General features: G+C 39.3%; 2 protein-coding genes across 4 annotated transcripts in view; one reads left to right on the forward strand and one right to left on the reverse strand.

Annotated features, from left to right (window-relative positions):
• The window catches only part of LOC103459641 (NXPE family member 3-like), a 20,905-nt gene extending 19,231 nt beyond the window's left edge, over window positions 1–1,674 (reverse strand). Inside the window, exon 1 of the mRNA XM_008401394.1 lies at window positions 1,639–1,674. The gene's annotated coding sequence lies outside the window, so the exon portion shown is untranslated. The remainder of the gene's footprint in view (window positions 1–1,638) is intronic.
• The window catches only part of LOC103459640 (anoctamin-4), a 70,165-nt gene that overhangs the window by 21,279 nt on the left and 29,363 nt on the right, over window positions 1–19,523 (forward strand). For 2 of the 3 annotated variants that reach the window (XM_017302754.1, XM_008401391.2), the window contains exons 3-6: window positions 8,983–9,207; window positions 17,569–17,769; window positions 17,880–18,028; window positions 18,709–18,858. In XM_017302754.1, coding sequence (XP_017158243.1) covers window positions 17,709–17,769; window positions 17,880–18,028; window positions 18,709–18,858 — 360 coding nt within the window. In that variant the 5' untranslated portion in view covers window positions 8,983–9,207; window positions 17,569–17,708. Of the gene's footprint in view, window positions 1–8,982; window positions 9,208–10,888; window positions 11,599–17,568; window positions 17,770–17,879; window positions 18,029–18,708; window positions 18,859–19,523 lie in introns of those variants that run through there. The other variant, XM_017302753.1, reaches the window with a different exon arrangement.

Raw genomic sequence — 19,523 nt, forward strand, 5'->3', positions numbered from 1 at the left:
TCTCATTCTCACGTTTAGCTTACATAGACCTAACATTAGACTTAATTTACTTGATTTACTTGTTGCAAAATACTGTTTTTAACTTGCATTGTTTCAAAATGAGCATCATGTAGCACCGAGGCTTAAATACAATTTCCTAATGTAGTATAGTTAATTATTTTTATGTCTTTCATACTGCTGCTAATTGATGTGGACCGGACAGCGCCTATTAGTCGCTATGTGATTCATTGTGTCCAGAAAACCTTTCTATTCCAATACAGGACGAGCAGAAATCTGTCACGAGAATATTAGTAGCGCCATCATTTGTTATCAGATATACTATTAAATACGTCTTAAAATAAAGATTAGAAATCAGATTCTCTGTGATACAAATCTATAAACAGTTTAGTTTCTGTTAGTTCTGTCAAGATGCAAGAAGGGGCAAATTTCTATTTCTATTGGTCAATCGTTTTATTTTAAATATGCTGTAGGAGCCGTAGTTTGACGACTGTTATAAATATCACCATGTTTTTAGAACACAGGAGATTAGCTCAGTTTTTGTCGCTTGTTTTAGGAATTGCAGCGGCTGCAGTGCGCCACAATAAAGGTACAATAAAGCTGATAAACGGGTGAAGAACCAAACTAGACAGAACCACTTCTGATTGTTCGCAAAACCAAACATCCAATAAAAGTTCCACCAAGCCACCACTAAGGCACTGGGGTCATGATTCTAGACACAGGCAAAACAAGGTTCAATGTCCAAACTTATTGATTGTTCTTGGTGATTTATTTTCCTCTTTCACCAAACAATTACAGAGATCAAACGTTCATTTGTTCTCATGCTGCCTCTCTTAAAAACCATCGGCCCCAAACCCAAATCCCTGCTGGTCCTTCTCCAGGCCCCTGCACTTATAGAAAGTGGACTGACCCACATTACGTCCTGTCTATATTTAGAAAATAAATAAGAAAATTAAAGCAAAAAATAAATAAAATCAACAATTATTAACCTACAAATAAACTCTGTAAATAATACAAAAAATAGAAATTTAAGAATGAAGTAACAAAATTCAAATGGATAAAGAAATAAAGAAAAAATAGCTCCAACAACTTCTATTCCGCCTTTTCTCGTGTGTCGGTATTATACACAACCCGTTGCCATGGCAACCGACAAACAGCTCAGCGAGCAGAGACAGCAGAAATTACCGATCAGGGAATCAACACCAAAAACAAACATTTCCCACATAAAAAAGTAGCAAAAACACCAAAACAGAACACCCAGTCTGTTACATTATGCTGTCAAGCTTAATGTCTATATTGTGATTATTAATAAGTTTTCGCCTGAGCACAGCGGCGGTTGATTAGCTGCTCTACTGATGACGTGGTGGGCGGGTTGTTTAGTGCTAACCGAACCAAAACACACCGAACTGCGCTATCAAAGTCAAAACTATGCCAGCAACAGTTAGGCTAGTATAGTTTGAATTCTTTAAATTCAAACTTTTTCCTCACCTGTGAAATCTGAAGCCCTTATTACCATTATCTACGGTTGAATTAACTGCTAAACATTGCGTCCATTGTTCTGATTCTTTGCGTGATTGTAGTATTTTCCTGACCACCGATATTTCTGCCTCAATGGACAGAAATGGCGCATGTGTGACTTACGATGAATCACGTCATGTCCAGTCCAGTAATATATCCATCAATGCTGCTGCCTCGCGCTCTGTCTCTCGCACTTCCCGCTACTTAGCAGTAGGTGTCAGGTTACATTGTGTTGCATTCAATGTTGTCGGAAAAAAGAGTTTCATGCGCTTAATGTCCAATTTGCCATAACTATTTATTGAATTCGTTGTCGCTTGCTGGGGTTGCAACAGAGGTGGCAAGGCTCTCATTTGTGGATCCGCCCCTGCACACGAGACAATGGACTCGTTTCAGCATCAAATTAAGAAAACATCTAGCAGTTTGCCTCTTTCCTCTGAGTTCTTTAAAGCCTAATGAAGCGCTCAGTGAGAGCTTTGGAGCGTTGAGCTCTGTTGGGTTTTCAAAGACAAAGATGCTCTCTGACATCAAAAAGAGCTGGCTGTTATTTAAAAGCCACTGCTTTTGTCTTAAAGAAAAGAACCAGTCAGCATCACTGCAGCTTCTTAAGAGTTCTAATCGATTCTAATCTTGCGGGTTCTTTATTGTCATCGGGATTTACTGCAGTCCTGCAGCTCAGAGTCAGTCCCCCCCCCCTTTTTGGGCAAAGATTTGGTGAAGGACGATATAAAAATGATTTACATTACGTTGCTGACATGTTGGCAGCACTTTACAACAACTCGAACGGGCTTCACTTTAGATTGATCTTTTTCAACTTTACTATGTGGATCTCTGTGCGGATTACAAGTGGAATTTTTTTTTTTGGGCTGACGTTTTCCTTTGTTGCAAGAAGAAAAGAAAAAACTTCAACGAATCACATAAATTACAAAAATCAATTTGATTTAAAGGCTGAACATTCTGTCCCTGTAAAGCCAGAATCACTTTTGCCCCGACGAATTCCAGGGTGGCTACTTCCTTTCACTTTATTGTTAAACATGCTCCAATCATTCCATGTTTAATAAGCTGATGCTCTGCGAAGGCATCAGAGGTTTGATTAAAATTAATCATTCACTCCAGGAAGTTGCGATATGAACCATTAATCAATGCTAATTCACTCATCATACGCAAATTTCCAATTTTCATCAGTTATCGCGACTGTTCCGCAAATCTGACCAATGACCTAAACTAATTTTTTTTAAATTCATATTTTATTAGCTTACTTGAGTCAAATTTGTTGCTGTTTGTAATTTTGCTTTGTTTGTTTTACAAAATTGGTCTCTATTGTAAACGAGAGAAAACTTGCCTGAATAAAGTAAAAACAAAAGTCCTTCTTCTCTGACCAATCAGTGCGACTCGGCTGAATTCTGGCCAATCCCTTTGTCCCCTCTTCAAATTTAACTTCCTGTTTCACGACTTCTCTTGAAAGCCAAACCTGGAACTTGAAAGGATATGCGAAACGATAAAACGGTAACATTTGCTTTTATTTTGAGATTTTTTATTTTTGCAAAAACTATTGTGAGATTTTCCGTAGAATTTACTCCAACTGTTTAAGAAGTTTATGTTAGTTTGACGGAACAATATGGAATTCTTTTGCACTTTGAAAAGTCTTTAGGACATGATTTACTATTATTATTATTATTATTATTATTATTATTATTATTATTATTATTATTATTATTATTATTATTATTATTATTATGGGTGATATTTCAAGAATTTGCTTGAAATGCACATAACCTTATTTGCAAAGGTTATGTGGAGCAGTTTCAACTTTTTTGCATAATCAAAAGCTTTGAAACTTTGACCGCATCCTTTTGACAGAGGTGATAACAAGCAGATTTCATTTAAAAAAATAATTGTTGAGCAGGTTTAAAAAAAAAAAAATCACAAACTGATTTTTTGCGTTTTTAATTTAAGGAATTTTTGTGGTGTCACCAGTAATTTAAATTAGAAATCTTTGCTGCAAAAAGTTTGGACACCAGTAACCTAAAATCCTAAAACCAGATGTTGACAGATGCTCTGTATCTAATCTGAGTTCGTCACTAACAGGATCAGAGCTGGTTTAAGCACAAGGCTAAACTTGTTTCTCCGTACTTTTGGCTCTGAATACAAATGCAACCCATGAAAAAAGTGACAGAAATACTTAACAGTCGATATGAAACCATTTGCACTCAGAATACAAGAAATTATTGTGTTTTGATGGGGGGTTGTGTGTAAGACCTTATTATCGTATTAATCTGCAGACGTTAACCTCAGCAGTCCTCTCCAGCCCAGATATGTTACTGGGCGCCCCACATACCTGCACCTGTGTTTGGTGCGTTCACTGCTTTTGGCTCTGAGGATGTGAGGAACGTATCTGGGCCTCGCTCTCCTCTTAGAGCCAGGAGGGCACTTTTTTTTTTTTTTTTGTTTCCTGATGACTGCATCACAGATATTGCTTAGAACACACTACATCCACGCTTTGCAAGTTTTGGAGGTCGTTGGAATACATGCCAGGTGTAGGTTACAGCCGCGCCTCCTCCCTCACTGCTGTTTCCAGAGACTATGGTAGATTTTTTTTTTTTTCGTATCAGCGGCTCACACTGCTCATTAATGACATTGAAAGATCTGATCTTAATTGAATCAACGGCTGTTTTACAGTTACGCTACAGAATGCCCAAGCCACATTGTTGCAACTGTTCTATGTGAGAGAGTGTTTGGTAAAATAGAAAATAATAATAATTACGTTTCAGACTTTGAAACTTCCCTTTTACAGTGTTGCAGTGAATGCACCACCAGCTGCTTCGAAGCTGGACTGAAACCAAAGGGTTGTCTGCGTCTGAATCACACGCTTCTCCAGTTTTAGTTTTCCAGAGTTCACATCATTTTTGGATAGTTTGTAACATTTTAAAACTGCAATATGATTATAGAATAGGAAAAGACAGTTATCTGTTTATCCAGGTGATTTCATGGATAAACAGATAATCAGATGGATGAATTGATGGCTAAACGGATCGCTGGATGGATGGATAAACAAGTAGATGGAGGATGGATAGACTGTTTGATAGTTGGATGATGGATGGATGGATGGATGGATGGATGGATGGATGGATGGATGGATGGATGGATGGATGGATGAATGGATGATGGATGGATGGATGGATGGATGGATGGATGGATGGATGGATGGATGGATGGATGGATGGATGGATGGATGGATGGATGGATGGATAGATAGATACTGTAGACACTCGAATCAGATTGCAGAATGTTTCATAGTTTAAAGCTAGCTGGTTCAATCTAAACTCAACTACATTTTCACACATAATGACAACTAACATGTTCTACTAAATGGTAAGCCGTCCATAGAACAGCAGAACCTCAGACTCTGCATCAGTAACTGATCCAGCTGTACATCTGAGGCCAGGGTATCATTTATCCAGCCATCCCTGCTCCTTGCATCCCCTATCCACAGAGGGCAGTAATACGAGCTGTGGATGAAAATCGCCTTTTTATCTGTACATTTTGAACTCTAGAACTGTCTAGTAAGCAGAAACAGGTTTCCTTGTGCTATTTTTAACTTACTGAATTTATTGGCACCTCCAGCATGATGATTTGTAAAAAGCCTTGAAATAAATCCAGCTTTTAGTGCATCAACATATGACACAAAAAATAAATTCAAGTCAATCCTCATTTGATTTACTGTATTATGCTTGGCGGGGAAAAAAAATCACATACCATGAAATACCTTTTTAAATGAAATCAACCCTGATGTTAATACTTCTCATAACCTCTATTTGCCCCGACTGGACAGCTCTTAGTCTTCTATTATTTTTCACAAGTTTGGAATATCTAGAAAGACAGACCTTTGATCTTTTTTATTTGTTCAATAGAGATTAGGACTGTGGGGTTACCAGAACAAGAACTTCTACAATCCAAAAAAGCCAATTCAACAAAATACACAGATGAAGTGATGTGATTCACTCAAAAGATGCTTCAACAATACAAGGGTGTGAAAACAACTGCATTATAGCACATAGTGTGTCGCCATACATTCCATGGTGGCATATTAGGGCTATTGCAGACAGAAAAATGTACATTTGACCCAAAAAAACAGAAATATTGAAATGAAGCTCAGAAATTTTCTAGAAAATGCTTGGAAATTTCTGAAATTTTTCTATCTTTTCTTTTTTTTACTTTTGGTGTTTACAAATTTCTTTGTGGTTTTTAGAAATTTCCTTGTGTTTTCTAGAAAATTTCCGAGATTAACTTAAAAATGTCTCAGTTTTCTTTTTATATCTACAATGTCCATAATACACCATCGTTAAGAGTCTTCCTTCTATCAGACTGTTTTTCACTTGAATTGTTCAGATTGTATTGTTCGGTACATCAAATGTGATTTATCATGTTCAGAGGGGCTGTGTAGACCTTTGAGAGCCGCTGAGTATGACCCACATGTCCGTCCTTGGAACAAATCCCTGTGGTAAACGTAGAGCCAAGTTGTGATCTGAGAGGCCCAGGGACTACCAGGCATCCCACTCTTCTATTGATTAGGAAGTGTGTAGTTGTTCCAAAATCTGCTGGGCTTTCTGTTTTACATAAACACACATATACACCCTGTGTGTGTGTGTGTGTGTGTGTGTGTGTGTGTGTGTGTGTGTGTGTGTGTGTGTGTGTGTGTGTGTGTGTGTGTGTGTGTGTGTGTGTACTTGTTTAGCTATTCTTCTGAGTTGAAGAGGGGACACATTTACTGACTTACTGAAGACCGATGGGTCTTATGGAGACCAAAGCCTGAACATTTTACAGTCAGTGGACCCCTTGTTTAGGGTCAGGGTCTTAATTCACGCTTTAGAGGTAAAGTGTGAATTAAAGTTAGAAATATACTAGTAATGGTTAGCATTAAGGATTACGAGTAGGTGTGGACAATGTGGACTCTATCATGATATTTTTTGGTACTATTGCTATAACAATAATACCACAAAATATTATTGTGGTATTAAATATAGTTCTCATTTGTCATCTTTATGCAGTGCTAATTAAAAATTCTAAACAATTTTATATTTAATACAGCACTTTCATAAAATATTACAGAAACAAAGCAAGACAAAAACCTGAGAACATATTTTCATCATCAAAATGCTCCTACAAAACCATTTAAAAAGGTTCAACTTTTTTTATGGCCATGTCTTTCATAGTTAAAGGAGCAGTTTGCAAGATTTAGCACCATCTATCGGTGCTGTTTGAAACTGCACCCCTTAACTCCGCATTGCGATATCTAAATTTGAAGGGAAAATTATGGAGTCTGTTAAAAAAAAGCATTAAACAGTACCGTTAGATCTGGTGTTTGGTTCGTCCTTTCAGAGCTGCTGTAGAACATCGATGATGCACAATATAGTGCAGATTCAGTGTAATAGAAGGAACTGTGTCCTTAGAGATAAGTTACCAAGACGACAAGATTATTATTCTCATGTTACTCAAAACATCTACATCCATCATGGGATGGATGAAAAGGCGCATAACATCTTTTTCTCACAATCAGAAATGAAATCATGGTAAACTTATCCTGTTGTTGGTCTCTTAGGATGACCAGAATGACCCATATTCAGAAAATGGGTTAAAATATTGACAGAGTAAGAATATTTTGATTTAAAATCAGAAGTTTGCATACATTTCCTTTGTAGAATTGCTCAAGGACAGCAATTGGCTTTGTTGTTCTTAAGCCTCTTTGTTACTAACTTGCTGGTGTCATTTACATTGTTGGAATGTAAACCCAACTTTGGTTCCATCTAGCTTGAGATGTTGGTTTATAATTTCATCAGAATGTTCTTCCTGATTTCATCTATTTTGTGAAGTGTGCCAGTTCCTCCTGCAGCAACACATCCACACAACATAACTGAATGTATATATTTTTTCTTTTTTGTTCTTTTGTTTATAACTTTTATTCTAAAAAAATATTTGTTTTCTTTTCATATTTTAAAATTATAATTATGTGGGGGCAGAATCATGTAATCTGTGAAAAATTTGATGTCTGCTTTCTCCCAGTGCTCCCAGTCCTAACTGCAGAAATACACCAGAAAGTCAGGAACAGCCAATCAGAGCCAGGAGGAGGGTCTTAGTGCTGTCAATCATTCTCAGTCCCTTCCACCTGCTCTATGCTGCGTTACAACTGGTTCACCAGAACATAGCCTGCCACAAATGCTAATACTAGTTAGCACTGCCATTGATGACCATGGACAAACAGTTTTTCTATAACAATAAGTTGTTTTTCCACCATTAATACAATGAGCATTGTACAGGAGGATGATTGACAGCATTAAGATTCTCCTCCTGGCTCTGATTGTTTTTGACAGGTTATTAGCAGACCTTCATAATTGCTCTGGGAGGAGGTGGAGGAGTTAGATTTTTTTTTTCACAGATTAACTGTCTCATCCCATATTTTCATGACACTGTGACAGTTATGAAGAACACATATTTTTGTAAAAGTTATGTACTGCATCTTCAAGGGTATAATATGCATTCTTTTTTATATGACTCGAAATGGAGCAGTAACTAATTTATTTGGCTTTCAAAACCAAAGTATGGTCGTTCTGAAAATGTTTAGAGGCACAGTAATGGTTTTGTATGAAAACTTTTGAATTTAAAGAAAGCAGTCACAAATCATAGTACCATTTAGCAAAGATAAATAATTCTGGAAATAAAACAGGAAGTGTCTTGTCAGCGTTTCTTGTTTACAGTGAATTTTAGTGCATCTTCTTTCCTCCTGTATAAAACGGGGATTTAACTCACAGTAAATGCAATAGTTTTACTGTTGCAATCAGTCTAATGGGTAACTATTCTGGATGTCCACTGAATGTTCTGTATTTCTAAAATACTTTTAGCAGCAGATACCTCTCTGTTTCGGCTGTCTGGTTGTGTTTTCGCTGTCATAAAAGAGCGAGAGATTCATGTTTGTACCTTCCACCTCTAAAAGACGGATCTGAAGTGGCTGGCAGCAGAAAACCCAGCTGCTCCGGGTCACCAGTTTTAGAGACCTTGTAAAAGTGAAGGAAAAGCCTGCGGAGGGGAAATCGAAGGCCGGAGGCAAGCCGAGCTGGATCAGCAGTCTGCACGTCTTCACAAAGCAGAGAGGGCAGCAGATAAAAAGGCTGGTTGGCAGAGGCTTCCAGCTTTTCACTCTGATGAACCAGCACTGGGACATCTGCTGTTAATGATTAGTCATTCAGAATGCAGTTAAAATAATTATTTTTGTACTTAGAAAAAAATTTCTTACTTCTTCATTTTTGCTTTGGAGTGTGTAACTTGACATTTAAGCAGAAAAGACAAAGCTCAGATGGGCACGTTATTTTCTGACACCACTAGATGGCAGTGTTGTTTTACTAAAACCCTCTTCACAGATGTTCTCATTCTGTGTGTTGAATGTTATTTTTGTTTGTTTTCTGTTTTTTTTGACAGGGTTTGATCTCGGGGGTCAGGTGGCGATCGGCTTTACCCATTGGAAGAGTCCTGTTCAATCGAGCAGCCAGAATCTCCACAGTCCAGATGGTGTTCGCTCCGAGGCTTCTGCGGCCCCACCCCTTGGCAAGCATGCCGAGCCTGTGTCCTGCCCTGCGTCACTCTCCATCAACCCGCTGCCCACCTGCAGCGCCAGTCAGGAGACGCTGTGCGACAGCAGCACAAGTAGGTTAGACGATGTGGTGGATGAGACGCCTGAAATCCGGTCTAGTTGAGTCCAAAACCGCCCTCTCTACCTTAGCTGACAAGCCATACACTTGAGAGATCTGGTCTTTATGGAAGACCAGAACTTTGTTCAAATTCCTTAAAACTCCCATTCAAAGTTTGGCACAAACCATGTGGAAAACACAACAAATGTGTAGGAGACGTTGCTATGTTCACAAGAGACCAAGACTAAACTTTCTGCCTACATTCAAAATGGTTAATCCAATGGAAAACACTAAAACTGTACAAAAAACTTAATATACTTTCATTATCTTAAAATTTGGTGGCAGTAGAATGTTGCTGTGGACATTTTTTTCAGATGGGACAGGAACGCTTTTCATATTAGAGAAAAATGGAAGGAGCCAAGTTCTGGGCAATCGTCTATCAATCATTTATTCAAATTGCTCTTTACATGACCCGAGTGGTTGCGTTTCCATTGACCATACAATTGTGCAATTTCTAACAACTATGCCAAGTCCTCCAGGTCGTGAAGCAACAAAGCAGCTTAAGACCGCCTTACCACCACCACCGTCTTTAACCCTTTCTTGTGTTCATCATATGCCAGGTGTTATGAGACAAAACATTCAGAAATATTACATTTTTGTCTCATCAATCCTTTTCCAGAAAGTATTATGGATCTTGAAGGTATTTTTTTTGGCAAATGAGAGACTGGCTTTTGTGTTGTATTTGGTCAGAATAGGTTTTCTCATTGGAACTCTCCTATGGAAGCCACTTTACCTTACCTGTGCTCTACAGGGCTTCAGATATTGCTTTGGGTTCTTTGAGACCTCATAGATCAGTCCTTGATGCACCTTGAATTACTCTCAAATGATCTAAATTATTTCTGAGTCTCCATTACTTAGAGTTACCTAAATTACCTTTGAAGGTAACAAAGTTACCTTGGTAGGTAACTGTGTTATTGCTTTTTGAGAGTGTCTAGTGTACCTCATGTCTACGGCAGGTCATACATTAGGGATTTTGTGATAATTCTGTGCTAATGAGGCATAAAGGGAGACCCAGGTGCAGAAGAATTTGTAGAGCAGGAAGTATAATGAACATAATAATCAAAACAACAGACAGCAAAAACTAACAGGAGACACAAAAACTGGAGCAACGACTGGAGTGCAGGCAGTTTGGTGGATAGTAATGTAAGTGAAAAACAATGTAACTGGAAAGCTTAAATATACTGAGAAGGGAGTGGAAATGACAGAGGAGCTAATTACAGGTGAGTGGATGTAGCTGGGGAATGGAGCAGGTAGGCTGATGGTGAGGTGGAAAATAATCAAAACTAAAAGAATCAGAAGGGGGAAAGAAAACCTGAAACTAATAAAACAGTAAACGGAAATACTAATGTAAGGAAACAAATCCAGAACACAAGTAATGGGACTCATTGGACTGACACCAGGAATTAACAAAAATGGCAAAATATAAAGAAGGAAACTATAAAGAAATGATCAAGACAGAAAATAACTGAAGCTAAAAGTCCAAACATTAATGTTTCATAACAACTACAGATCTGGCAATAATGAAAACTCCTTGTATATGATGTCAATGTATGTGATATAATGGGGGGATAGGAAAAAAGAAATAGGCTGTAATACGGCAATAACATTATCTCATCTTTTAATTTTTACTAACATTTTTAATGTTGACCCGGCCCCTAGTTTCCGTGGCGATGTGTGCCCTTGAGTCTCCATGGAAGCTACCTGCTGACACTGTAATCGGTGCCAACTGTCATTGTGCTGTGCTGCCGCAACACTGCCACAGCCAGCACTCTCTTCCCATTGGCCCACTGTCAGTGCAAGCCTGACGTCTGATTGGCTGGCATTGAAGAAGCCCATGAGCGCCATACACACACACACACACACACACGAACACACACCCCCTCGCTCCATCTCCTCCTCTCTCTCCCTGACACTGTAAACATCCTGCTCATGCTTGCGAGTTTCTTCTCCTTTCTTTGAGGATCTTTTGAATGCCAGCCTCTCCATGCCAGAGCGCGCGCGTGCGTCCCTGCGCGTCTGGGATGTTGACTTGGTCGCTACGGTGATGGGGTAAAAAGTGTGTAGGGGGGAGGGGAGATGCTGCTTTCCCTCGTGGGACGCCGTGTTTGTTTGTTTGTGTCCCTCGGCGAGGCCGTTCGCCGGCGCTGGAGGGAAAACGCGGGCTGACCGAGTGTGTGTGCGAGCGTGCGTGTTTGCATGTTTGTATGTAGAGGAGTCCTTCTGGCTGTTTTGACATTTGCTTCAGCTCAGCTGGGAAGCCCCCCTCCTTCCATCCCCAGCCCCGCTGTCCCCTCTCTCCTCCGCTCTGAGGGGTGAAGCTGCCTCTGTCTCTGCCCACCTCCACACGGTGAGTGTTGTCAAGTTGTCTTGAAGCGAAGGCAGCTTGTTCTTCAGAGTGCTGCAGTGCTCTCCTTCATGCGTTGCCATGTCCTCCTCCTCCTCTCACTCACCTTTACCCCTGGCTCATTCCTCACACTCGGCTCCCCCGTGACCATGCAAGCATATGACCTTCAATCGTTGTCGCTATGACAGTGAACTCTTTTTTTTTTTCATACACTTCTCCATCATGCATGATGCATTGCTCCAAACACACTCAGAAAGGTCATGTCATTGACGCCGGAGAGTGTGAGTGAGCATCCTGCTGGATGTGCGGCAATGGAATCTCCATCATTCCCTGACAGGGAAAAAAAGACACATCCAAGGACGATGATGTGCACATCCAGATGGAGGGAAAGGTTTTCCTGACACCGATCTGCGAACCACACACACGCAAACACACACACACACACGCATGCACACATGCACACCGTCGTCTCTGTTCTCCTCTGTGACATAGAAGATCTAAAAGCGGCTGTAGAACGGACCCAACCATTTTCTCCAAAAATATACAGTTCTTTGAATAAAAATGCCACAGATATCTTTTTTTTTTTGTTTTTTGCTTTGTTTTTTGTATATTATTTTTGCTTAATAATATACAACGCAAAGTTCATAATTTGAACTTTTTTGTACTTCCATTTGGGTTTCTGTTGCTTCTAAAAACAGCCAAAAAAAACCCCAACCCCTCAACAAGATGGGTTTTTATTGACAATATGTCAATGTTTTTTGGTGACTGGAAAATGTGCCCTTTCAAAAACCTCAAGAATGTAAAGTCACAAATCAACAGATCAAATCAACAGGCACCACACCTCACCCAGCCCATCACCTAGCAACCAAGTTGAGTTCCAGCACGTCAGCTGGTCTCTTCATAAAAATCCACATCCCCATCATGTTTTAGTGTGTCTGTCCATTTGTTTTGTAACTTCTGGAATCCAATATTAATATTTGCCAGTATCTTCATACCATGATGTTCCTTCCTCCTAAACACACTGTTGGTATGTTGTGTTTGGGATGTTGTGCAGTGCAACTATTCCTCTAAACATGAAGTGTGAAATGGAATTGAAACCACTCACTGATAATTCTAATAGAGTTCAGCTCTTTTCTTGGCTTTCCACACCTACTTCACCTCCTTTTTGTGAAGCTTTTAAAATGCATATTTCATTCCTCTTTATTACTTGTAATTAATGATTTATTTGGGTGGATATTTTCGTTTTTGTGGAATATTTGGACTGTTCATGCCTTATTTTCCTCACTAATATTTAGACAGAACTACTGTCTTAAAATGGAACAAGACATCAGGGATCTGTAAATAAAAATAAAAAATCCATGCAATATCATTTTAAACTGAAACAAAAGATAAATTGTGTTTGATGTAGCATTAATGAGGCGTCTTGAGCTGCCTAACTCCCTCACAGGAATGTTTATCAATGTTATGGCGTAAGAGTGCAGAAACACTGGCATGGCCTCAAAACTGGAAAAGCACCATAAAATTCCATACACTCATTAAATATATATCTGACACACTAATATACAATCACAGCCTACTTTATGCTGCTCTTATTCCTTGTCATAAACTACTGGCTATAAAAACTTAAGATTCTTACACAAAACTGTTGAGCTGAGCCTACTACCTTACTGATTTGACTAATGATGATATTAGGCAGCAAGGGAACATTGTTGATGTTAAAAGAGGAAAAAAATTGAGAATATTTGAGTGGGTTTGACTATTTCTGGATCCTAGTGTCTCGAAAACTAAAGTTTTGGTTTGGAGTGGTCAGTATCTATCAGAAATATTCTAAGGAATTAGCAACAGTGAACTGGTAACATGGTCATGGTTGAGCAAGAGCCATGGTGGACTGATCAGATGAAGCACGTTTTCCTATAAATTCTCTTGTATATTATGGTGTATGTGTTCGGAGAAGGAAAGCCAATGGAGGCGGTATGAGGCCTCTGGTAAAATTCTGTTGAGAAACTATGGGTCCTTCCATCTGTTTGGAGGCTACTTTGACCCACCTCCATCTAGCATACCGGGTGTACACTTTTCTTTCAGCCAGATATTGCACCTTGTCACTGAGAAAACTGAGTACTTGAGTTTTTGGACGTTGACTGGCCATCCAAATTCCCGGATATGGCTACTGTCCGATCCATTTAGATGCCACTTTGCAACGTACTGCTAACATACTGGAAACAGATACCTCAGCCCACATCCATGTGTCAGGAGAATTCCAAGTCTCTAAAGGTTGTCTTGTGGCCTGTCTGTGTAGATTTATCTTAGAATTTAGTCTTCAGACAGAATCTATCTGCCATGTCAAATAAAAATCTATTCTTCTACTTACAAGGTACAGTATGCCAGTTGGACGCATCCCAAGAGCCACATCTTAGACTTTAAAAGCCTCTGTTAGCCTGAGAAATGCTGAAGTTTATGCCAAAAATGTTAGCAAAAAAAAAAAAAAATTGAATGACAATTGCTCATGTGGAGGAGTTGCCAAGAAAAAGGTTTGCAAAGATGCATCTGGGTGAAACCCAAGGCTCATTGAAAAATGTATTCTGGACAGATGAGACCAAAGTGGAGATTTTAACTATGATTCACACTATCACAGTTAGCTAACGCCCAACACAGGCTGTAGGATTGGCAGATAAAATCTCTATGGACTCAGCTCATGTTTTGGGCAGTGAATTTGAACTTCTGCCATCTGGGAGGCGATTCACAGTGCCTTGTTGCAGAAGGAACAGGTACAAGAACTACTTGTTCTTGTACCTGGTGCCGTATTGCATCAAACTCCAAAACCAGAGGAAAAATAAATTAATTCACCAGACTCAAGTCAGGACCAAGCAACGTCTGCATGGCAAGGGAACAACTCCTGCATTCCCCAAAAGTAATGTACTGCCTATTACATGCAGTCCTATAAAACATTCTCATTTTCACTTCTCTTTTATGAGTTTTCAGTTGATGCTGCGATCAAAATGTGTTTGAACTACCAATACCTTTCCCTATTAGGTTTCAACCCTGGGATATGACAATCAATATGTTTTGAAATTTATTCTGAGAGTGTAAAAAATAATCCAAGAACCAGCAATTAATTCAGCACAATGGTGTGAAAACATTGGTTTATGGTTGTTATCTTCTGTCTTTGCACCCTGGAAGACACTAAATCATTTGAGAAATGATTGAATAGAATCAGTGAAAGCAACCGATGCTCAGTGTTTCTTCACTGATGCCTGGCTGTCAATGACTCTCACCAGCAGTCTAAATATTTCAGCCTTGTATGAATAAATGCATTTTGATCGGTTGGAATGCTTTGGAGACATAAAAGGGTGAAAGCAATAGCCAGATGAAAGGGTATCTGATGAAACTGAGATCTGAGGATGAGGTCAGTTTCTCTTTTCTTTTATGTGCGCTCCCATCAGTTCACCATGCGATCTCAGATGTAGCTTGCGTTACACGCGCACCGCCGGACCCGTTAATGTTTCATTGATGCATTGTTTAACCCGTCACGGTGTGACCCGTCGGCGCAGCAGCATGACGTAAGATAATCTGTAACATCCTAGTCCCCAGACAGCTAACATTTATAGTAAGCAATTCTAATTTCCACTAATGAGAGCAGGGTTGACGTTCTGTAGCGACTAAGGAAATGGGGTCGCCAATGCATCAAATACTGGAAGAGAAGTCAAAAAGCTAAAACAGTGGAGTGCTTCTGATATTTTTATGTAACAGTTGGAGAATTGCACACAAAATCAAAAATCGCAGGTAAAATATAACAAAAAAAGCACCAATTAAGACAACAGTGCCAAAAAAAAAAAAGAGTTAACATTTGGTAAAGCATTGAAGTTTGATGTTTCAGGCCCAACTTGTCTATTCACAATCTATCAGTTCTAATCAGTTCTGTGCAGGTTCTCCAAATAAACTTGCATGCAGCTTTATGAATTGCAGGTTGATACTGGATTATCCAGAGGAAACATAGAAAAAGGCTGTAGCTATTTATTCAGATGAAAATAAAAAAACTAGAAAGCTTTTTTTTCCAGACCTATTGTCTGTTTGATTGAGCTTCTTATCTGATAACTTAAGGGGACTCTGAAGGTGTAAAGTTTTATCCAAATTTGCTAAGTTTGTGCCTAAATACTGACACAAATTGGAATTACAAAAAATATATTTGAAAAAAAAAAAACTCAAATTTTTCGCTAAAAAGATTTTCCGCTTGGATGAGGTGGTTTTTCGGTCAAATCAACGGTAGGGTGCTTCAGTGGAAACACTTTTTTTGCATCACACAAGTCACGTGACCAACAACCAGATGCTGCTACTGACAAAAAAGGCGAAGAAGTCAACAGGAAGTGGTAGGAAGATGACGACACAGCTTATTTTCATTGATGACTTATTCATTGATGGAAATACACCAGTTGAGAAATTGTTGGGGTATTTTTTGTTGTTTTTTTTTTTTTACATTAGTGGACTATAGATAATGTTTTGCACACATTTGTAATGGAAATGCAGCTAGTATGACAGCAGCTTTAGTTTTCTTCCATTTTATGAACTTAAACCCAGAATAGAGGAACCCTTTAAGGACGACTGGCTGAGCAGTAACTTTGCTTGTTGGGAGTTTGATCTCTTACCGCTCGCTGCATCCATGGGCTCTGGTGTTCCACAGCATCAGCAGCTGATTAAAAACTGCTCCCCCCCCCCCCACTTCTGTCTCTCTCGCTTTCTTACTATGCCTCAGCAGAAAAATTCAGCTGAGTCACATTTGCTGTCACAAACGAAGGCAGTCATTAAGGATTGAAGGCTAAAAAAAGAGAAGTAGATTGAGTTCAATTAAGCTTTCTGGCGAAACGGAGAATATTTTATCAATCCGGGAGTCAATCTAGTTGAGAAAAATTCCCAGTTATCTTGTGGTTTTATTGACTGGTGCAGGTTTTAACGTTTCTTTTTTCAGTGTTAAGCCTTATGAATGATAACAGATGACACACTGCCTCCTGTTTCCTTTTTTTTCTTTGCAAATTATGGTGACAAACAGGTTAGGACCAGCAGTACTGCATAACATTATGGGAAACCTCATCCCAACACTAGCTGTGTTTTCATTTCTAATGTGCTCAAAACTTTGCAGATATTCCCATAAAGTAAAAATAAAATAAAATAGAAAATTAACATAATTTTGTAATTGTGGTGTTTCCATTAACTAAGAAATACAATTGAAATCACAGGTGAATAAGTTTGTCCATGTTATAGTTCCTTTTTTAAAAATGCAATACCACCATTCTTCTGACACTTCCTGTTGACTTTGTCATTTTCGTCAGTAGTAACATCCAGTTGATGATCACGTGACTCGTGATATGAAAAAAAGTGTTTCTATTGCAGCTTTTGCGAAAGACGCGAACTTCGATACAGCCGAATAACCCCCTCATCCAAGAAACTTTAGGGGAGTTTTTAGTAATTAGCATGTAATTTGATTTGTTTTTAATTATTATTATTATTTTTTTTTTAATTCCAATTTGCAACAGTTCAGTGGTCAGTGGAAGTGCAGCTAGTGTTTGTGGAATTATGTTACGGAAAATCTTCGGAATTCTGAAACCTGGACTGTTGAAAACTTTCAAATACACATTCATGCAAACATTAGCATGAAGTCGAGCAGCTAAAGCATTTCCCTTTGAATACATCTCCCAGAATGCCATGCAGTCCTGGTTCAGAGTTCAGTCCTATTATCTATTGATATCGATCACGTGTCAGTCGCGATATATACGGTTATTGATTTACTGGCCAACCTTATCATTAGGACGGTTCAACCTGTGTTGTCACTCTAAACCTCTTTATATCAACAGAGGAAGCACATAACTCTTTAAATAAAAAACGTCTTGTTTCAGTTTGGCACAGAGTGGACATGCTACTTTTGCATCACCGTGAAGTGTGCAAAGGCCCAATTCACGAGTGAGTTTCCCTGCGTTTCTGCAGATGTGAGTTTATCTCTACATGGATCTGAGCCCAAGCAGCAGAGCCCGCACCGACACAGAGAGCTGCAGCGGCCCTCTGCCTCTGGCTACCAGCCCACCGACAGACCCCTCGCGTTCCTGTACCGAGAGAGGGACGGCGTCATGGAGGAGTCGTCAGCCGAAACCCTGGACTCCAGCACTCAGGGCGACGTGCCTCCACTGGGTGGGGACTTTTGAAGACGTATACTTCCACGTGTCTAGTTTTATTTAAAAAAAAAAAAGTTTTCTCTCATCAGATAATTTAGTTTATTTTCTCACCCGTCTTTGCGTTAGCCGTGAAGGACGTCCAGGTGGTGCTGCAGAAAGAACGGTCCGACGGCATCAGCACCAGGTCCAGAGACGACGACTCCACCCTCCACAATCCGGGAACTCACAGCAGCATCCTGGACGACAACAGCAAGTCGCAGTCAGCCGTCCCGGAGGTAGACTAGGAAAAGGATAAACCTAGAAAACACAAAAATCAGTTTCCGATTGATGATTTTATTTAATTAGAGAAAAATACGGTCCAAACCAGCCTGGCCATCTGTTACAAAAAGTAATTGTCCCACTTGTTACACTGCAAAAACACAAAATCTTACCAAGTATTTTTTGTCTAGATCCACTGTGACTATACCAGTAAACTTGAAATTGGAACAATTAACATGTAACTTTTCAGCAAGATACAACTATAGATGTTTTAAGGCAATAATTGATGAAAAGTACGAGTTCCACTGGCAGATTATTTCACTTATAACTGAAAAATGTCGTTATAAGTGAAATAATCTGCCAGTGGAACTCGTACTTTTTAGCAATATTAAGGAACTATTGTCTTAAAACAGGTTGCTATATCTTACTGAAAAGTTAGTGAGTCAGTTTTGTCTTAATTCAAGCATACTAACATATTTGCACTAAAAAGTAAACCATTTTCATAGCAACTGAAGTTACTTGATTGTGCTATAAAATGACACTATGTGCCTGGAAAGTACATAAAACTGCCTGTTTAAGGTTTTTAAACAATTAAAACAGTTCTGAAGATCTCAGAGGTTCCGGTGTGAGGTAAATAGTTTGATGTAACTCAGGTGCTTTCTTTTCTGATCTCCTCTCTCTGACTGTTTGTCCACAGAGGAGGAACAAATCGAGTGGACTTTGCTTCGGCGACGGAAAAAGTCTCATAGACTACATCCTGGTTTACAGGAAGTCCAGCTCTCAGTCCGAGAAGAGGGAGATGTTTGAGAGGAACATCCGCGCCGAGGGGCTGCGCATGGAAAAGGAGGTAAGGGGAAACGAAAAACATTATGGGCCACGTGGCTAGAGCTTAGCGAGTTGTGTCTTTTTCATAAATATTTAGCTTGCTAATAGGTATTAAGGATGAGGTTATGGTCATAATGTGAGATTTATAAAGCCCTTGTTCAAAACTGCAAGTACCCTGGATTCACCATTACTGTTGTAGGCTGTGACAATAATACTGCAAAAGGATAACCCAAAAAAACGTTCTCCTGGATGTGCTCTAGCAGTTAAAGTTTAAGCACTTATGGTGGCGAAACATGAAACTGTTGCTGCGCAAGTTACTCAACAGGTTGTTGCTCGGTAACCAAAGAGTGAGATGGTTACTAGATGCCACCAACCTAGCTTAGCTTGCTGTCAGAGGTTAAGAATGCTGTGAATATTGAATATTCTATCAGACATATAATTTAATGACATTGATCACCAGTGGTGGGAAGTAACCTGTACTTAAGTACAGTTTTCGTGTATCTGTACTTTACTTAAGTAGATTTAATAATGGGGACTTTCTACTTTTACTCCACTACATTTTACAGTAAGTATCTGTACTTTCTACTTCACTACATTTCTACAAAACTGTCTCGTTACTCGTTACATCCAAGTCGCGTTGCTCTTTTTTTCCGTTAAAATGTGAAGTTCAGGGATTTAAGGTGGCGC

This window comes from Poecilia reticulata, linkage group LG23 (genome assembly GCF_000633615.1).
Source record: "Poecilia reticulata strain Guanapo linkage group LG23, Guppy_female_1.0+MT, whole genome shotgun sequence".
NCBI lineage: Eukaryota > Metazoa > Chordata > Actinopteri > Cyprinodontiformes > Poeciliidae > Poecilia > Poecilia reticulata.